Source organism: Seriola aureovittata, chromosome 12, assembly GCF_021018895.1.
Source record: "Seriola aureovittata isolate HTS-2021-v1 ecotype China chromosome 12, ASM2101889v1, whole genome shotgun sequence".
Lineage (NCBI taxonomy): Eukaryota > Metazoa > Chordata > Actinopteri > Carangiformes > Carangidae > Seriola > Seriola aureovittata.
The window spans coordinates 15,154,074-15,172,942 of record NC_079375.1 but is presented as its reverse complement, the minus strand read 5'-3'; the positions used below and the strand labels follow the sequence as shown (position 1 = coordinate 15,172,942).

The window sequence follows — 18,869 nt, the reverse complement described above, 5'->3', positions numbered from 1 at the left end:
ATTTCTGCTGACCAGTCACTTGAATGGATAATTAATGGATAATTAGAACATGCCGTAATTAACCAATGAATCTTAAAACTGCTGAAGTGAGAGTTTTGTGAGTATCTCTTATTGCAATAAAATCTGTAGCTGCTATCCTGAACGTGTGTGTGTATCTGTACATTTGCATATTTTTTCAGCGTGAGTAAACGTGCTCAAACTAGCTGTGTTTGAAGATTCACACCAGTCAAGTCTTCGATTAATTAGATCAGATGATACAGATAATTAACAGAATAATAACAGATAATTAGCCTGAATTTGTAGTTTTGAAGCTAAGGAGCTGAGAATATACATCTAATGCAAGTGCTTAATATAAAGAGCTAAAAAAAATAGCAAGTTTAAATAAAAAAACAAACAATTAAAGTCATTTAAATGAATGAAATATTGTAATACAAAAAAAACAATAAAATAAGAGATAACAAAAATGTTTGATCATTTCATTATTCAAGATAGTTTAACAACATAAATTAAATGTACAGAACCAAGTTGCACCAGTTTAGTCAAGGTTTGTAGCTCTTTGAAGTTAGCACCCAATATGATCAGGTTATTAATAAAACAATTTTGACTTGACTACATGTCTACAAATGGTGTAGAAACGAATCAGAATGAGAAAAAAATTTAAAAAGCTTCCACCAGCAGTTGGTTTCTGTTTGAAAAGTTCTCTTGCATTTATGAGTGCAATATATATATATATATGTAATATATGTAAACAATAATTAAATAAACATTTTAGCTTTAACTTTGGCAACCTCAAATTCACCGACTCTCGTTTTCATCCATAGACTGACTTCCATAGAATTTGGACACTCAAATAAAATGGTGCACAATAGAGTAAATAGGGAGTGATTTCAGACACAGCCAATGTGTTAATAAGCTTTGGAGATGCCGTTTACTTTGGACAGAACCAGCCTAAATGCTTCACTGTGTGTCCAGTCTTTATGCTAAGCTAACCCGGCAGTAGCTCCATATTTAACAAACAGACATGAGAGAGGTTTTGATCTTTCTCGGTAAGACAGAAAGTGCTAAACTCATTTATATGGTCTTGAGTCAATTAATGTTTTTCATGAATTAAAGTCTACCTTGTTTAAATTCTGATAGTCACATCTACTTAAAATTGGGCAACAGATTATTCTATACAATCACCTCTTTGAAGTTGATTACATTTTTAATGTAGAGTGAATGTTTACCCAGTGTTGTACTACAAGTCTCCAGATGTGTTTTTATGTCCATGCAGGTCTGCTTTGTGTCTGTATGAGCATAAATTAGAAGTCCTGGAGCAAAACCACACTGGCAGACTTTTATGACGGCACCTTTCACTGTTCACTTGTAACTGCTGCTCGCCTCACTTCAGTTTTTAATGACCCCAATTAGAGGTGACGATACTTTGAAAAGTTTATGACATATAGTCACTCGGCTTTTGGTACTTCATTATTTCATTGGCAGGGTTTTTCCTAGCTCAAAATGAGGTGGAGGTGGTACCATCCGGATCATGTGCACACGTGCATGTGTAGGATGCTTTCAACTGCCTCAAGCAAACACTTTTTACAAGCAGCATGTTTTAGGATTTCTAGTGAATCCTGAGGAATTTCCAAAGGTATAATTATAAAATATAATGTAGGAGATGTCATCTTGTGCATTTTTCACAATTTCGTGACATTTAATATTTTAAAATTTGAATATTATTCCAGCTGATATTTGGCTTTTTTTATTTTGTTTATGTTTCAGTCATTCTTCCAAATTCATGAATATTTTACAGTGAGGAAAGACAAACACTACCCCAAAGTATGCAACAAAGAACTGTTATTGAAATTTTTATTTTACTGTGACAACATCGTTACAGTCTTTAACTAATACTATCTGAAAAACACCAACTATATAAGCTATAGAGGCCAAAATCCTTTTTTTTTGTATCTGTAAACATTTATTTCTGCAGTAAAGTTGGGCATTTTAACATGGGAGTCTATGGGCATTAACTCACTTTTGACGGCAGCCTCAAGTGGCAATTTGAGGAACTGCAGTGATGTAATATTAATTTAGGAAACCCTTTTCAAGAAACTGGATGTGCTTGGATGTAAATGAAATGAAATTCATCTGTTTGAACAACCACAAACTATCAGAGCACTGCTGCCTGACACATTCCTGCAGCTGGCAAAACACAGATGCTCTTTGGAAGAAAATCCTTGAGGAAAATTGCAGTTCTTTTCTTCCTCGCAGGCAGTTTTGGCAGCACTTATCTCAGTGAACTGTGCTGATTATGATACTGCGCCACCGCATCGGCACAATGCCACAATTGCAGTTACATAGGACAGCTTGCTAGAAAATAGTGTTTTCCATGAAGGCACCCATCACAGTTTGTTGAGAGTTGGACGCAGCACGAAAATTAATGGAGGCCTGAAACCCTGATAGGGGTAAAGAGAGGCAGCAGTTACAGTAACCACAGCTCAACCTCTTTGAACAATTGACTCCAAAAATGTACGAATGGACCAAGGTTCTGCGCATACAAAAATATTGTACATGTTTGTAAAGGCCTCATAAACAGTTCACCATAAACTTTACATACAACAGCAAGTAATCAGCACACATTAATCAAAAAGAGAAACAAAAGACACCAAATCAGACTATTTGAATATTTTATTAATATGTAGAAAATGTAATAAAAAAGGAACTATATAGTACATGTTTAAGTCAAACTAGAGCTAAATTTGACAGTAATATCCAAGGTTATCCAACAATAAATCCGTAGTTTCAGTATATATGAGCTTTTCAAACAGTCGAGATCACATTTTGTCAACATTTACATTTCCATGGCAAGATTTCAAATTATTGACAGTATCTGGCTTAGATAACAAATACCACCAAACATGGTGGTAATATCAGCTAATCAACTTGTAAAAGTAAACCCTTGAAATAAAGCATTTTTCATTTTGATACCATAGAGGAATTGGTGTCATTATTAACTCTATTTTTTTTTTTTTTTTTTACAATGTCACATCAGTCACGGAGTGATTGAAAATAAACAGCCAGTGCTAGTGTGTTCCAGTGACTGAGACTGAGTTTTAGGTTTAAATAATGGTGGAGATGCTCTTTTCAAACCTGATGTCATACAGTTGATTGAATGGATGAAATTTTACATAATGAAAAACATACCGTACAAACAAAAAGCCAATTTATATCCCTCTCCTTTCCCAAAAGATGAGAAAGTATTTGATCGGTTGGCTTGTATTGAACTTACTTGATGCTACAGGAAATACTGTCAACTTATTCACAATACCAAGAATATAAGTCAGGCTCCTTTGTCTATGTAATTCCACTCAAGATGGTTGCATTTGCTCTATATCAAGTTATTTGTTCTTCTGAAAGCTCTCAATGAAAAGTAAGGTTACTTTTTAATTACACTAATAGATGTAAAGTAACATTTGTTCCAAGAAATGGATGAACTCTTTAAACAAATGGAAAAAGAAAAAAAATCATATATAAATAGATTTTTAAGGTAGGACGGGCTTTTCTACAACAGGACAACTCGACTCAAACAATTTCCCTTTTGTGATTTTCTCATTGACTGAAACAGCTTAAACTGATGAAGAATAATTGGAAAAATAAACATAAATATTACATGAGCTTTCTTCTTGAAAGTTTAAAGAGCACCTTATAGTTTCCCATGAGAGAAATCCCTCACAATACAAATAACATTCTGTTCCTTTTCTGCAAAGCTTCATGACCTTTGTTCCTTGTACAAAAATACACTGAGGCAAACTTCATCTAAAGTAGTTAATGAAATAAGTACATAGAGAATTCCCTACTCTACTATAAATCTCTATGGGAGAAAGATTGCATGAGAGGCTCTCAAACAGTCACTTTGACACTGAAACATAAATCAGATCTGGGAAAAGTCACGTGTTGAAACAGCTTGTAATGAATTATATTTCAGGTTATGTTGGTTTTATTTTGCCTTAGAGGACTGTTTCCCTGTTTCCACAACAGCTTAAGGACCTGAAGTTATCTACATCTTAAACTATTTCAAAAGCAACTTTTACCCAGCTCAGCAAAGAAACGTGTCACTACAAATCAGATTAAAAACATATTCCTATGACATTTACTATCAGGCTCATGATTGCAATTTAGTCAACATGCAGTACGTTCCATCCGTCCTTTAACACAACACTGGCTAAAAATACAGTGGTTAAAGCGGAAATGCTTCAGTGGGCTTTATGAATTAGTTTGCAGTTAAAAGGGGAACACATCAAAAGACGCAGTATCTTCATCTCTATATCTACATGATTATATTAGTAGTAGTTTATAGAGGGGAGAGTTGCTATTGTTTTCAATTCTAAAAAGGACGATAAACGCAGATGAAAAATATACAGTCATATGATACAAGCCAGATTTACTGGTTCACTTCAACTAGAAAATTGAATTGAAGAAACTGAAAAAATATAGAAGAATGAAATTTCCAGCTGTTCAAAGAGGTAAAGTATTTGGAATATTGAATATATATGAGACCAAGTGTTGCTTGCAGCGATGGTGATATTGATTTCCAAGTGTTGTATTGGACGATAAATTTAGTTTTTATTGATAGTATGAGGCCAGAGAGGAGAATTAGCCAGTTGTGTATGTTTTTTTCTTAAAACTCCTCAGAGATAAATTTTCCTCCAACAAGTGGGCAGGAAACGAAAACAAAACCGTTTCCAGAAAACTGCAGTCAACTAACTGGCACTGTACACTTTGTGCAACAGTGTGAACACTGAATAAAACAAAATGCTTGGTGGGCATGCTGCAGATTACGCCCGCCCTACTAAAAAGAATACATTCTCTGCCATGTTTGCTGATTTTGTTGTTTCACAGGGGAGCTTAAATAGCGAAGCAAGTAGAAGAAGGGCACAGAGGAAAGGCTTGGCTCCACTCCACCTACTGTTCTGCTTTCTTTGTTGAGTTCATTACAGCTAGCAGTGGGGGAGAGGCCGGGCTAAAATCTGCACTATGCCCACCCTGACTTTATTTTGCAGAGAATTTAGTGTTCACATTGCATAAAGTAATGCCTGGGGACATGATTACCATAAAAGTCCCTGAAAAGTGAGAATCTATTAACACAGGAAAAAGCTGCTTCGCTGGCTTTGGTGACAGAATTGACTGGCATCTTTCCACAAATCAGAGTCTTTATTATGCAGATCTTTGGTTAAATGTTACATCTATCAGCAACATCACTGCAAGCAATCACAGCATCTACAACAGGGGTGAAATAGATGTTAAGCGTTTGCAATTAGCTTGAAAGTAATATTAAATGCCCATGAACTAACTAAGGAAATTAACTCAATTGAATGAACAATAGCTTTGCTGTGTTCCCACTCGTAGTGCAAATGCTGTCTCAGTGTGGCTACCAATAATAATAAATAGTGATGTTTGTTTTAATTCTGTTTTCATAATTAACACAAAGGATTCTATAATTGACAGTAAAACACAGACATAAAATAAATAAAATAGATGGCAATGAAGCTGTTGCTGGTGCACTGCTTTGTGAGTGATGATTGTGAATGTTCAGTTTTGCTTTTTGATGTTAATTTTTTTTTTCTCTTATGTCCAGTATTTGTCATTATGTTCTATGATTACATGAACTTAATATAGGCTAAAAAACCAAGGCATCAAATCATATTAAATAGATGGACTTTTGTCACAATATCAGTTATAAAAATATATATATCTTACAGTTAAGAGTTTTAAGGGCATATACAGTATATTTTTCGTTAAAAGTGTTGTTATTTCGTAAAGGTTAAAATAACGCTAGCTCTATCACTCTTGAGGACATTTCTGAGCACATTTCCTCGCACCCCAGGGAAAGGCAAATCACAGACTTAAAGAAAAAAAAGCTTCTTGGTTTGCCTTTCCATTTTTACAGCAAATAAAACCATTGTCATTCAAAGTATTTAATAAATTACATACAGTGTCTCCTATCGTTTGGGTAGAAGTACAGCAGGGAAAGATAGCTAATGCTGGGCAGGACTAAAGATAAACAGAGTTCAGACCTTGTTTCACCTTCGCTGCTATTGTACTTATATGACCACATCCGTGGTTATAACAACTTCTGGTTCTTGGTAGTATATTAATAATGTGTTGTATTATTTTACAAATGAATATTAATAAAATATTAGTAGTTTTTGTTTTAACCACTTTCTTCTTTGTAGCCTCACTGACTAGAGAGCCTTGGCACTGTTACATTACAACACCCCTGCACTGTCAGTGAAGCAAACAGATAGCAGAAACTCATTACTAAACATTGTCTGAACTCCATTTATCCATGACTCTGGGGTGGGTGGAAGCGGTTTGTTTATACAGGGGCAGACCGCCTCCTCTTGCTGCTGATGCTACGGAAGTTGAACGGCCTCATCTTCATCTCCACAAAGGGAATAGAGAACTCGTGGCCTTTCCAGTGGTACCAGTTAATACCCTGTAAGAGCGAAAGTACAATTTCAGAAGCTGCTCAAATCAACAGGGCTTTTAAGATATGGCAAAGCATTTGTGAAAATGATAGAAAATATAAAATAATAGAGTCTGAAGACTGACTGACTTAACACCACCACAATTATGAACTTAGTGCAATTATAGTCTCACTCTTGTCCGTCTAATCCCCGTCACCCTCCCATTTTCAGCTTTACAACGAGAGGCAATTTCTCTCTGCGTGTGTTTATGCCTGTCCATCTCTGCTCCCACCTGGTGCCATTTCAAAGACGAAGCGAAAGGTACAGAGCACAGCGAGAGAAGCAGTGATGCTGCAAAGCCTTTGTAGTTCAGCCTAATCACAGCTTCACACAACACCTCACTGTCTTTTATGAGCCATTTCAGCATTAAGCTGAGAGAGAGCTGCATCACACATTCTGGAAAAGCCCTCAACACTCACTCCCACCTCACCTGTACTGAACAAAAAGATGTCCATTTCGGTGTGAGAATAAGGCTTGTTTCATGTTATGAATAAAATCTGCCCTTTTCCTTCAAACTGTTTTTGTAATTTGAATATGACCTCACTGGTATGAGTGTTTGGATGAATTAAAGTCCTCCTGAAATAAACAGATGATACAGACACTTTTGACCAATCAATGTTAAGATGCATCATTATTCAAAGTAGTGTAGCAGTTATGGTCCTTGAAATTTTGACCTTTCAGCACAGCTCCTCCATCAGACCAATCAGTGTAATAAGTATGAAAATGGATGTCTGCAGCATGTTTCAAGACGACAGTTTTTAACCTTTAATCACAGTGTGGTAATCGTTGGCAAAATGCCATCCTTTTCAAATGACGGCATTGAATCAAAGGGTTGGTTCACCCAAATGTCAAAAAAATAAACAAAATAAAAGTAGAATTGGCCTCAACACAACATAGTGGAGCGATATGGAGTTTCATTTGCGCTGCTTAAAAGAGCTATCCTCAAAATTCCTCTGTGGCAGTTTGATTAAACACAAATTAATTTAGGAAAAGGCAACCTTTAAGCACAAAAAGAAAATAACAATGGTTTAAAAACTAGATTTTAACAGAATGATGTTATTTCAGAAAGAACCTCTGTCATACATGACAGTAATGTCGTAAATGACAGTAAATATGTTTAGATGTTGGACTGTTGGTTGGACAAAACAAATGCATTAAAGACATCACAATGTGCTTGGAGAAATTGTAGCCAAAGGCCATTTTTGCACTATTTTCTAAAATTTTATGGACTAATTGTTTAATTGAGAAAATAATTGCCGGATTAACTGATAATGAAAACGCTTATTAATTGCAGACCTAGTTGATACTGTGCGTTAGTGCTGCATATTTACAGTGGCCCTGAGAGCTCAACACACTGCAACTTTCTGAATTTGCAGCACGCTTGTGTTTTGGCATGTACTTTCTGAAGTTGCAGTGCGCTGAGCTCTCGGAGCTACCGTACATATTCCAAAACACATTTTGAATTAAATATTAACACACATCTCTTTGTACAAAGAAAGAGTAGAGCTATTGGGATACCTGGAGCTGTATATCTATCCTAGATACAGTACCACAAGAAGTAAGTTTGTTGTTTTGTAATTTGGGTAAACCCTTGCAACTTAAACCACAAGAGATGCTTGGCCTAATGCTAGGCAGATTATTTGTCGACTTTATTTAGTCACATTCACTCTTTGATCAGCGTATTTACTTGATGACTGACCTGACTGTGTCTGGATTCGCCGTATTTGCCGTTGAGGTTGGCCCGGTGGCAGTTCTTGTACCACCAGGCTCCTTTGTAGGACAAGGCACAGTTAGTGACAGCAATGTCATTGTCTCTGTCTTTTGTAGAGAAGGGTCGGCCCTGGTGGTAGCTCAGAGAGTCACCTGGGATCGGAGGAGAGAGAGAGAGAGCTTTAAACATTAACATTATGCCAGGCAACATTGGCGTATGGTTGCAGTGTATAAGGGGGTGATGAGGGGACAAAAATGATCAGGAAGGCAGGAGGGAGATGGAGAGACATAAGAGGGAGGGAGAGGAAGGAAGTCCTGCTGCAGGGTCTCTGAATTTATTTAGGCAGAGAGAAGAGAGAATTATAAACATGAAGGGGATGACAGGTAATTTTGGCATATGGTCATGTTGACAGACAGAGATGCGTGGAGAGCGACTATGAGTGAAAATGCGGAGGAGTGCTGAGGCGGGTTTCAGACATCAGAGAGAAGAAAAGATGGAGGGGAAAGGAGGCAGAAGAAAAAAGTGGCAGATGGCAGAGGAGGTATGGGGAGAGCATTTTCACTTAAAGGGTGGGACAACATACAGTGTTGTATTCTAACATAAAAAAAATTAACACATAGCAAAAGCTTTTAATGTTAATGTCCTCACTGGCTATTCTATAAAGTAAGTGGGCTGATCACAAGGCTTTCACCCACAGAGCCATATGAAATGCAAAATAGTGATGTTAACTAATCTATGCACTGAAAATATTCCTATCACGTACCAGCGGTGCCATTGTACTCTCCTATCCTGAGCTTGTAGAGATTTCTCGCGTCGCCAATAGAGAATTTGTCATAATTGGCATAGACAGACTCCTGTCCATCCCTCATGTCAATCCTCAGCTCATAGCGGCCCTGAGCAGCAATCTTCTGAACGTTGTCTAGACCTGCAGAGAGACAAAACACATTACTTTGTATGGTATTGTGGATGCTGCATTGTATGGAGACTCCAGAGAGACAAACCAAATTGTGACACAATTATACCTGCTGGGTAAACACAACTTTTATCTTCCAAATTAGACCACCTGTCACCCCATTTAATAACCAAAGAAAGATGGGATTTTAATTTGTAAAGGTATCCCGCGGAGTTTTGCTAGCAGCACAATGGAGTAGTGTTATGATGAGCACGTCATTCGCTTGAACTAATTCAAAAGCAGTCCATATAGTAGTGAATTTTAAGAATGCTTTCTGCTGGGCCACAAGGCAAACTACTTCAAATGGTCTAGTTAGCTTATAGACTGTACATTTTGAATTTGAACAGTTCATTACAATTCAAGTATTTTGAATTTGAAATTTAAAAAGTGATTTTGTTTGTATCACATGCAGGTGATGCAATACACCCATGTTCTCACCGATGTTTTCACATTATTCACGGATCAACAGGTGGCAGTAATGTGCCAAAAAAGTAAGTCTGTGTGGAATCATACTCGTGGCTGTGCAGGGTCTTTTAATTAGAGAGAGGGTATAAATACACCGGCAAGCTGTGGGACTCCCCCGCCTTTCTCCGACAGAAACAAGAAATAGGTTGTTAACCTAAAATATTTTAAGATCTTACACACAGAATTGACAAAGATGTTGTTTTATGGGCAATGACGTAGCGCTTATGGAAGACAAATGATTAATTGAATAAATAAAAACTCAATCCCATTCTTCTTTGGCCGTATTTCTTTTGTGTTGAACATTTTTTAATTTGCCAGTCTTAATCTGACTATATTCATAGTTCTTGAAATTATAGAACCCCCCCCCAAAAAAAACCAAAAAAACACATACCTTTTTAAATGGCGCGTTTGTTCCAAAATACAATATAACCAATAATTTTGTCGTGTGTGCATGAAACTAGTCTATGCCTGGTCGGAGCTGAGGGTACTTAGATTACTTATATTTGGAGAAAACAGCACGGAACTCACATTTGTAGGTTTGTAGCATTTCATCGATCCCGGTTTGGAATGACACTTAATGTGGCTGACCCTCAACACAAACAGCAAACAACGAACAACATGGAATTGGGCAAATGTACCCGATACATTTTTCAGGTCTCAAGGATACACACAATGCGTTTTGGTGAGAAACACTGAATGTAAAAAATAAGTAATACAATATAGCATTACATCACGAGCGACATAGTGTCAAAAAATACACTACAGTCCTTTGACCCCAGAAAAGTCTGAGGTTTTTTTTTTTTATACAACCCAAAATCACAAATTTTCCTCACTGCAGTTTGCAGCATATGTACATCATATGGTACCCTCTATCCTTAGAGGGAATAGGGTCACCTTTAAAGTAAAAAAAGATGGAAACCTCAGGAAGAGCAAAAGAGGCAGGCCTGTCTTCCAAGACAAACAGATAGTCAATGAATGTATATAAAGTGTAAACAGAAATAACAATAGTGACATAACAATTATTAGGTTAATAAAGAAATAAAACCATGACACTAAGTTAATAAAATGTTGATTTTTGTGACTTAGTGAGTCGCCCATTCATACTTACTCTCATTTTTTTTATGTGTAACACAATTTGTTCCCACCTACAGTTTTGTAGGTTAAAGGTTTAAATCCTGATAAACACTATGTGAGACATCTTTGTCAGCTGGTTGTGTGGATTTGGATGATTGTCATTGTCAAGAGAGGTGGACACTGTCACCACCAGTACCCCTGCAAATGCCACATGTTGCAACTTTATGAGATATGTGGCTTTGCTCTCTATCTCCAAGGCAGCAGATACGAGGCTCGTTTGAACTCAGACAGGTGATAAGGCCCCACACCGACCTGAGAGATTGGAACTGCGTTCACTATCAGATTACAACAAGCACCCATTTGGAAAAGAGCCCCCCTCTCTGCTTAACCGCCAAGAAAAACGTCACATATGCACTTTTTCTGAACCCGGGGAAAATCTGAAGAAAAAATAAGAATCCTCACACCTTCACCGATAAGGAATAGAAAGTAGAAATCCGGGAGAGCTGGGAAACCAAGTCTGCAGTAAAATGTCAACGGAAAGCAGATAAAATCTATGTTACAACCCAAAGGCACTTAGGGTGACAGAGGAAAAGCAATTGTTGTAATAAAATTGTGTTTAACACTTGGTCATCTATAACTTCCGTTGTAAAATTGCACTGTATTATCAGCAATTAATCTAGCACCAATAATGTTTTACTGTTTTTTCCTCCAACAGGTTTATGGGATCAGCTTGCTCTATTCCACACTGCAGCGATTAAAAATTAATTTTGACACACTATTGCACTCTTGTCCTATTATACTACCAATATTACCATCTCGTCACATTTTATTACCAGCCTTTCTCTCACACTTACACCGAAACAAGGGGGGGGATTAAAAAAAAAGAAAGGGAATGGGATAATGATCACAGCCACCCTGGTTTCTCTCTGTTCATCTTCAAACTGACATTGTGTTCAGCATGAAACTGGCTGAGGTCAGTGAGGATGGAGAATAGATTGCCCTCAAGCAGCAATAAAAACAGTCGTTCTCAAACTGTAGCAGGTAATAATTAAGGCTTAATTTCTATATTCTATACTGCTGGCCAGTTAATTGTATCTTCTTTTCAGAATGGGCAGATTTAATACTGATGTTTATGGGTCCATACCGTCAACTATATTGCTGTTCTGTGTGTAGAGGTGGCGATTAGCTAAATGTTCGGTCTAATGGTTCTCCAGGGCCACGACAGTGACCTAATCTGTAGAAGAGTGAATGTGAAATGGTTTGAAATTGTAGCGACCATCCGTATGATACCATTTACTTCCTACAAGGATGATATATTTTATACTGTGAACAGTTAAGGTACACAGTCAGGGTTTTCCCTACCATTATGAGACTTGGACTTAGTGTCTAAGCGTTTTTACGTCGCATCTAAGCCGAATGAAGAGGAAAAAAAACTAACTATGCTGAGAGTCCTCTACCACTCTGGAAATAAAGGATAACATATTGGTCTGAGTATTCGACTATAACAGTCATCCTACAGTAGGTTCAAGCCTCATGAAAATGTGAAGGATGTTGACCAGGGTACAGCGCTTACTTTATCAGTGAGTATATCTGTTTTGCTTTACAAATTGTTAATGCCAAGAGTGTACTGTGAAAAACAACCTGTATTTTTTATGATTATGGTCCACAATGTTGTGAAAATGCATAATTTTTATGTCAAATAACCTTGAACCAAAATCACTTAATTTCAATGTAAACACTGATCAGTGGAAATAAATGCATGCTGTGTTTTACATATGCTTCACCTTTGGTGAAATATGACACACAAATGTTTTTTTGATGAATTGCCACAACACAAGACAAGCAGGATTACTAGCAGCGCTCTGCATTGTAACTTTCTTTCTTAGGGCGTATTTCAAACGTACATTGTTCAGTCTGATTGAATCAGGTTTGTTTTCCTTCGGAGCACGATTCATTTGGTCAGAGCTGAGCACAGCAATCTTAAACTTAACTTGAACAAACGCTAAAACAACCGCCCCAAGACCTTTGGGAGGAGGTGGTCTCCATCCCATTACGAATGAAATGGTGCATTTGTGGTGGGAACATGATCTGACCTTGATCTAACCAAACTATGAGAAATACTCTGCAAGTTTGAGTTAAATAGCTCCTGTAGGCAGTTGGACTTTGTATACTGGGATGTGGACAAGTGAAAACAATAGTTACTAGCAGCTAGCTAGAAAGTGAAGCGAAGTCTGACCTGAACTAACAAAAAGCACATTGCCTTCTTGATATATGGGCAGATTACATCTTCAGGATCATCATTCTGTGTTTGTTTTCTCACTCCCACGTCAGACACATCTAACCCATGAGCAGAGTGAACCTCTCCATATGACTTTAAGTGATGCATTTTGGTTCACTTGAATTTTTTTTCTGTTTGAAGAGAAAACACACCAGAGGAGTTACAGTTACAGTCGACTGTCACTGATTGCTGTTGACCTGGCTTATCAGGCAGCTTCTCATAGTCTGATGGTGCTGACCTTTGATGAAATTGAAAAAATCATATTAACCACTAGATCAACAGACTAACAGGCCAGCTAAGTCTGAAGCTAAGGTTTTCCCTGCTGGTGTGTTATCTTAAATCTGGCATCCCGGGGAGAAGCTTTCTCAGGAGCAAACTGCGGATCTTGATGCTTTGCACCCTGGGGTTACATTAAGCTGCTTTAATGCACTGAGAGGACAGAGTACAGAACAGGAAAGAAAGATGAAGAGGGAGAGGGGGAAGTGTATCCTAGGGGTCACCAAAAAAAGTAAAGCAAGACCCTGGAGATGAAGGTGCCCTGGACTGGTATATGCTCAGAATTGGTGGAGGGCAGATTACTACTGATTCAGTGGAAGTAGAAACAGGTCAGATGAAATGTTGTACTCACTGACCTAGATATGCTTGCGTGTCTTTAGATTATATTGTACACACACATCCATTAAAAATCTCCCAGTTGTGGCTAATCTGTGCTAGGATATTTTCATGCAGCGCCTTCAGGTCTCTGTCGGAAAACAGCTTAAACATTTGTGGCACTTTATACATAACTCACTATACATAATACAGTCAGCAGAGAAAATGAATGTCTCTCCTGTATGGTGTATGCGAATATTACTATCAACAGTCTTGTGCTTCACTGAGTAATTTTCTCCAGTTTTCTCTGTTGAAATAAAAAAATAGATGAATAATAATTTATACCAGTAGATAGCAATCCCTCTGTTGTTTTCCTGTTGTCATAAAATGCTAAGACCTACCTTTGAATGACCTTTGAATATCATTCAACTCAACAACACCACAAACTACAGCTTTAAAATCTACAACTTTACCACAATTACCACCTTGCAGTTGTATACTGTATCTCCCCTAACCAGTAAAGTCTGAGGAAGTTACACCGTTAAATATTGGCCGGAAATGTTTTTGCGGATGATTATGATGTCGCAGTGAAGTTGACCTTTGACTGGATATAAAATGTCATCACTTCATTATTTTATCCTACTAGACATTTATTATTAGACATAATTAGCATATGAATTCATAAGTCATGGCAAAAAACATGTTTTGTGAGGTCACAGTGGCCTTGACCTTTGATCTCTGACCACCAAATCTAATGAGTTTATGAGTCCGAGTAAATGTTTGTATAAAATTTGATGTAATTCCGTCAAGGCAATATCGCATTCACGAGAATGTAATGGACAGACGGACTGACGGACGGAGGGATGGTCGGACAACCTGAAAACTTAATGCCTCTGGCCCTCTCTGTTGCCAGCGTGGAGGCATAATAACCTGTGAAACAACAAATGTGACACAGCCTCAACACAAAATTACAGGCAACTGTACTGGATTGCATTATGTTGTAAGCCCCAGTTCATGATGGGTTGGATCTAAAAATCTCTTTATGCTTTCACCTATTACTGTGTGCTTTGTCACTAATGGACTAGAGCGTGCCACAGCTATCTTGTGTTATGGTCCAATATGTGTCAGCTGCAAAGTAACAGCCTTCTCTCAGTTATAATGTGGTGATAATGCAATGCCATAAAATTTCCCCCCCAGTGTTATTTAATTTCTCTGATCAAAAAGTTCAAAAAACATTCTTCTCAAGGTCCTGGTTCACTTGATGAAATATTCATGTAATATTTTCCTTTAATCATCTGCACCAAAACAATAAAACAAAAACTGGCCCATGAAGAAACATGACTCATTTGCACATTTTCTAATGAATATAATTATTGTTTCATAATGAGATTTGGAGAGGGGGAGAAAAAAATATTTAACAGTCCATCAAAACAGTGTGGATGTTCTGTTGTTTCGTCTTTGAATCAGAAACAATTACCAAGTCATTTCAGGGAGAGATGAGCATTCAGAGAATCCAGTAATGAATCGGATAGACTTTGTGAAGTCAAGTGCTGAAAGATGAGATGAGCAAAATAAAAGCTCTCACAGCATGGTTCTCTATCTTCACACAGAGTGAAAAATCTTACAAGAAAGGGTTTACAGCCTGCAAAAGATATTGGAAACATATTTCCTCTCCATAAAATAGATGTATCAATTGAAATCAAGTGAAAGCTGTGGCCCTGTATTGATTGCACCTATTAAATCTACTTCAGTCATGGAGATGGTGTACAGATAAAGTGAAAACTGGAACATAGATTGAACAAAATGGGTGATAGGTTGCAGCTCAATATCAGCCTGTAGCCAATAAAATGCTGCTGATATATATGCAGGGCAGGGAGACAGGAATTTGATGTAAAGCAGCAGCGAACATAACCTTACCTTTGAATTAAGTAATACGCCAATAAGTCAGTCAGTAACAGTATCATTTCAAGTTTTTCAAGAAAAATAATTTCAATGTATTGCTGCAACTCCCCAGATCAATCTTCTGATTTGACTGAGGGAGTAAGCTTTTTATCTGACCTCTGGAAGTAAAGCTCTTTAAAAGAATAGTTTCATATTTTGGGAAATGTGCTTGTTCATTTTCTTGCCAAGACAGGATTGATACCATTTTCATGTCTGTACTTAAACCATGAAGCTGGAACCAGAAGTTGGTTAGCTTAGCTTAGCACAAAGACTGGAAACAGGGGGAAACAGCTAGCCCAGCTCTTCCCAAAGGTAACAAAATTTACCTAGCAGCACCTCTATAGATCACTAATTAACCCGTTGTATCTCGTTTGCTTAATCTATACATAAACCAAAGTGTAAAAGGACAAACTGATTTTTTTTTGGCAAGCATTGACTACCTGCAGTTTCCTCATGGTGGCAACAAGAGTCTAGGAGCTTCAGACAGAGCCATGCTAGAGGTTTACTCTGATTCCAGTTTTTGCTAATCTGTGATACGGAGCTATTGCCTCCAACCGCACATTAAACAGATACGAGAATGGTACTGGAAAGAAAGCTGATAAGAGTATTTCCAAAAATATCAAGTGCTTCCATTAAGTGTGTTTTTAACATATATTAAAGCATGACAGAAATCTCCAGATTACCGACATCATCATTGGTGTAATGTTTGGTGTTCGCTGTGGTAATGAAGGTAACTGGGGCATTCAGTCATGCCAGACATGAAACTGGACATGGAGCGTCTTTGCCTGGAACTTAGCAGAAAAACTGTGATGGACTGGGGGTAAACGCTTGCATTTGAAACTACATTTCTTATCCAGATTAATTATCTCATAGTAAAGAGTCTTACCAAGCCAGAACTCATCCTCCAGGTTTCCAAAGCCAACCCGATAGTCACTCCACTTCCTGGAAAAGTCTGTAAGGCCGTTCTGACGACGCTGGAACACCTGGAAACAAATGGTGATACGGCAAGATCAGAAGAAAATGAACGGGTTGTTCAGACTAAATTAGCTGGCAGAGCTCTGCTGTGCTGTGATCACAAGGATGCTCAGTACAAAGAAGTAATTTGACTGTGAAATCCATTTCCAATTTTCTCCTCTACTCTCCTTCTTTTTTACCCAAATGACACGGTGACCTACATTTGCACATTTGAAAGTGCTAATAAAAGAGAAGGTGTTATTTTCACAATGACTTACAATCCAGCCTCCCTCATCAGTGGTCATGTCACAGTACACCTGCACTCCCTGGCTGGGGTCTCTGTTGATGTAAATGGTGTAGACGCTGCTCAGCGTCTCTCCATTCAGCAGGTGTTGGGCACAATTCTGAGGTGTTGCAAATAGACGACTCCCTGGAGAGGAGCAAAGGAAGAGTTGTGACAAGTCAGGATTTTCTTGTTTTTCTTTTCCTCCTTTTGACATGAAAGGTATTTAAAACCAATGAGCCTGAAATTCAATGGTTTTGCTTTTTTTTTTCTTTTTTTTAAAAGATTCACTAATTGCTTTTTTTCCCTATTAAGTGGTTTAATGAAGTTGCTTGTACTGAGCTCATCTCTACAAAGCATTTTTGCTTCTTTGTGCTAATTGTTTACATTTTAAGGCTTGCAATTTAACAATTTTTCTTTGAGAGGGACCAACAGCCTACATTTAATTTTAATACTTTAAGTTAGATCCTGAAGAAAATCCATTTGGACTTTTACTTGATTCAAGTTATGAAAGCTGAACTTTTGGTGGCAATGGAGTAATTTCACACTGGTACTTCTACATTTCAGATTGTGCACTTTTACTGAAGTGAATATAATTTCCACTCCTGCACAGGCTACTGCTATGGCCACCGCTTGGTTAAAATGATGGATATTGATGCTCACTTTTGGCATTTTCCCATGACTTCCAGAAGATGAACAACTTTACGATGTTCCCAGCTCCCGTTTGACAGACATAACCAACATCCAATTACAGACTGAGGACATTGGAGATTAGAGCACACTCTTCAGATCCAGGATTGTAAATTACCCCCCTGCAGGTGCAGCCTTATGGGAAGTTTTCCTCACTATGCTACAGGGAATGGAAGATGAAAATTGTGCCAGACTTTGGGGACCCATTATTATGGTGACTGTAATGTAAAATGCAGTGCAAAAGGGGGGAACAATCTGTCAGGCAAAAAGAAATGCTCCCAATGCAAACACATTATGTGTGTCTCTGTGAGTCAAAGTGTGTGTACTGTACCTGTAGTGAAGGTAGTGGAGACTACGGCACTGGTGTCAAGTCCCCTTGCTGCCTGGAGCTTGACAGTGTACTCTGTGGTCTCAGCCAGTCCTTCCAGTCGAATCCAAGTGTCCTCTGCATCTAGGATCAGCTCCTAGTACACACACACACACACACACACACACACACACACACCCACCCACACACACCCACCCACCCCCACACACACACACACACACACACACACACACACACACACACACACACACACACACACACACACACACACACACACACACACACACACACACACACACACACACACACACACACACACACACACACACACACACACACACACACAGATGATGAAATTCATTCACGTAACACACACTATGAGTTAAAAGATGATAGATAAGAAAATTTGCTTTTATAAAAGTAGTAATTGAATGTGTATTCAGTATACACCTCAGGGTAAAAATAAATAATATTAGAATCCCCATAAGTTGCTAATAAAACAATGAATTGTGTTTGTGAAGTTTATAAAGACCTTTGGCAGAAAGAAAATCTTTATGGCTATTTTTGTTAAAGAAACACTTGACAGCTTGCTTTTTGTTCCAGTTGCACAAGAGAAAAAGGTGCAAAAGAAAATCCCATTAGGTCAATTTAGATATTGTATTAGTAAGTGCTGCCCTTCCGCTGACTGCAGAACAGGACTGCCTGCCTCAATTTTTATGTGTGAAAAGTGACTTAGCCATTGAAAATTGAAAAAAGAAGAGAGGAACTGAGAAGCTTGAAAAGAGAAGGGTGGATGGGAAGAGGGCAACGAGACAGAGAGATTGAGATAAAAGACTCTTATCGGACAGCCACGCTGAGAAGCTGCTAAGCAATCAGGAAACAAACATTTCTATTTTTGGTGAAAATGCAAGGAGGTACAGAGCAGTTATTTCCTTTTGTTTTTCACAAATCCTCTTTTATTGAGTCCGTCTTAAGAAGCCAAGACGTTCTGTGGCACGAGTTTCTTAGATGAGACAAAATTCCACTAGCAGGACGCTCAATTGATGAAACAAAAGCTTGAACTTGTCTATTCATGTGTTTGCGTGTGTGAGTT

At 38.0% G+C, this 18,869-nt stretch overlaps 1 protein-coding gene across 5 annotated transcripts in view; it reads right to left on the bottom strand.

The window, feature by feature from the left end:
- Window positions 1–2,652: 2,652 nt before the first annotated feature.
- tnr (tenascin R (restrictin, janusin)) overlaps window positions 2,653–18,869 on the bottom strand; it is a 169,360-nt gene continuing 153,143 nt past the window's right edge. For all 5 annotated transcript variants that reach the window (XM_056390869.1, XM_056390874.1, XM_056390871.1 and 2 more), the window contains 6 exons: window positions 17,780–17,912; window positions 16,754–16,905; window positions 16,408–16,504; window positions 8,984–9,145; window positions 8,209–8,372; window positions 2,653–6,478 (listed from right to left, as the gene is read on the bottom strand). In XM_056390869.1, the coding sequence (XP_056246844.1) occupies window positions 6,359–6,478; window positions 8,209–8,372; window positions 8,984–9,145; window positions 16,408–16,504; window positions 16,754–16,905; window positions 17,780–17,912 (828 nt within the window). In that variant the 3' untranslated portion in view covers window positions 2,653–6,358. The remainder of the gene's footprint in view (window positions 6,479–8,208; window positions 8,373–8,983; window positions 9,146–16,407; window positions 16,505–16,753; window positions 16,906–17,779; window positions 17,913–18,869) is intronic.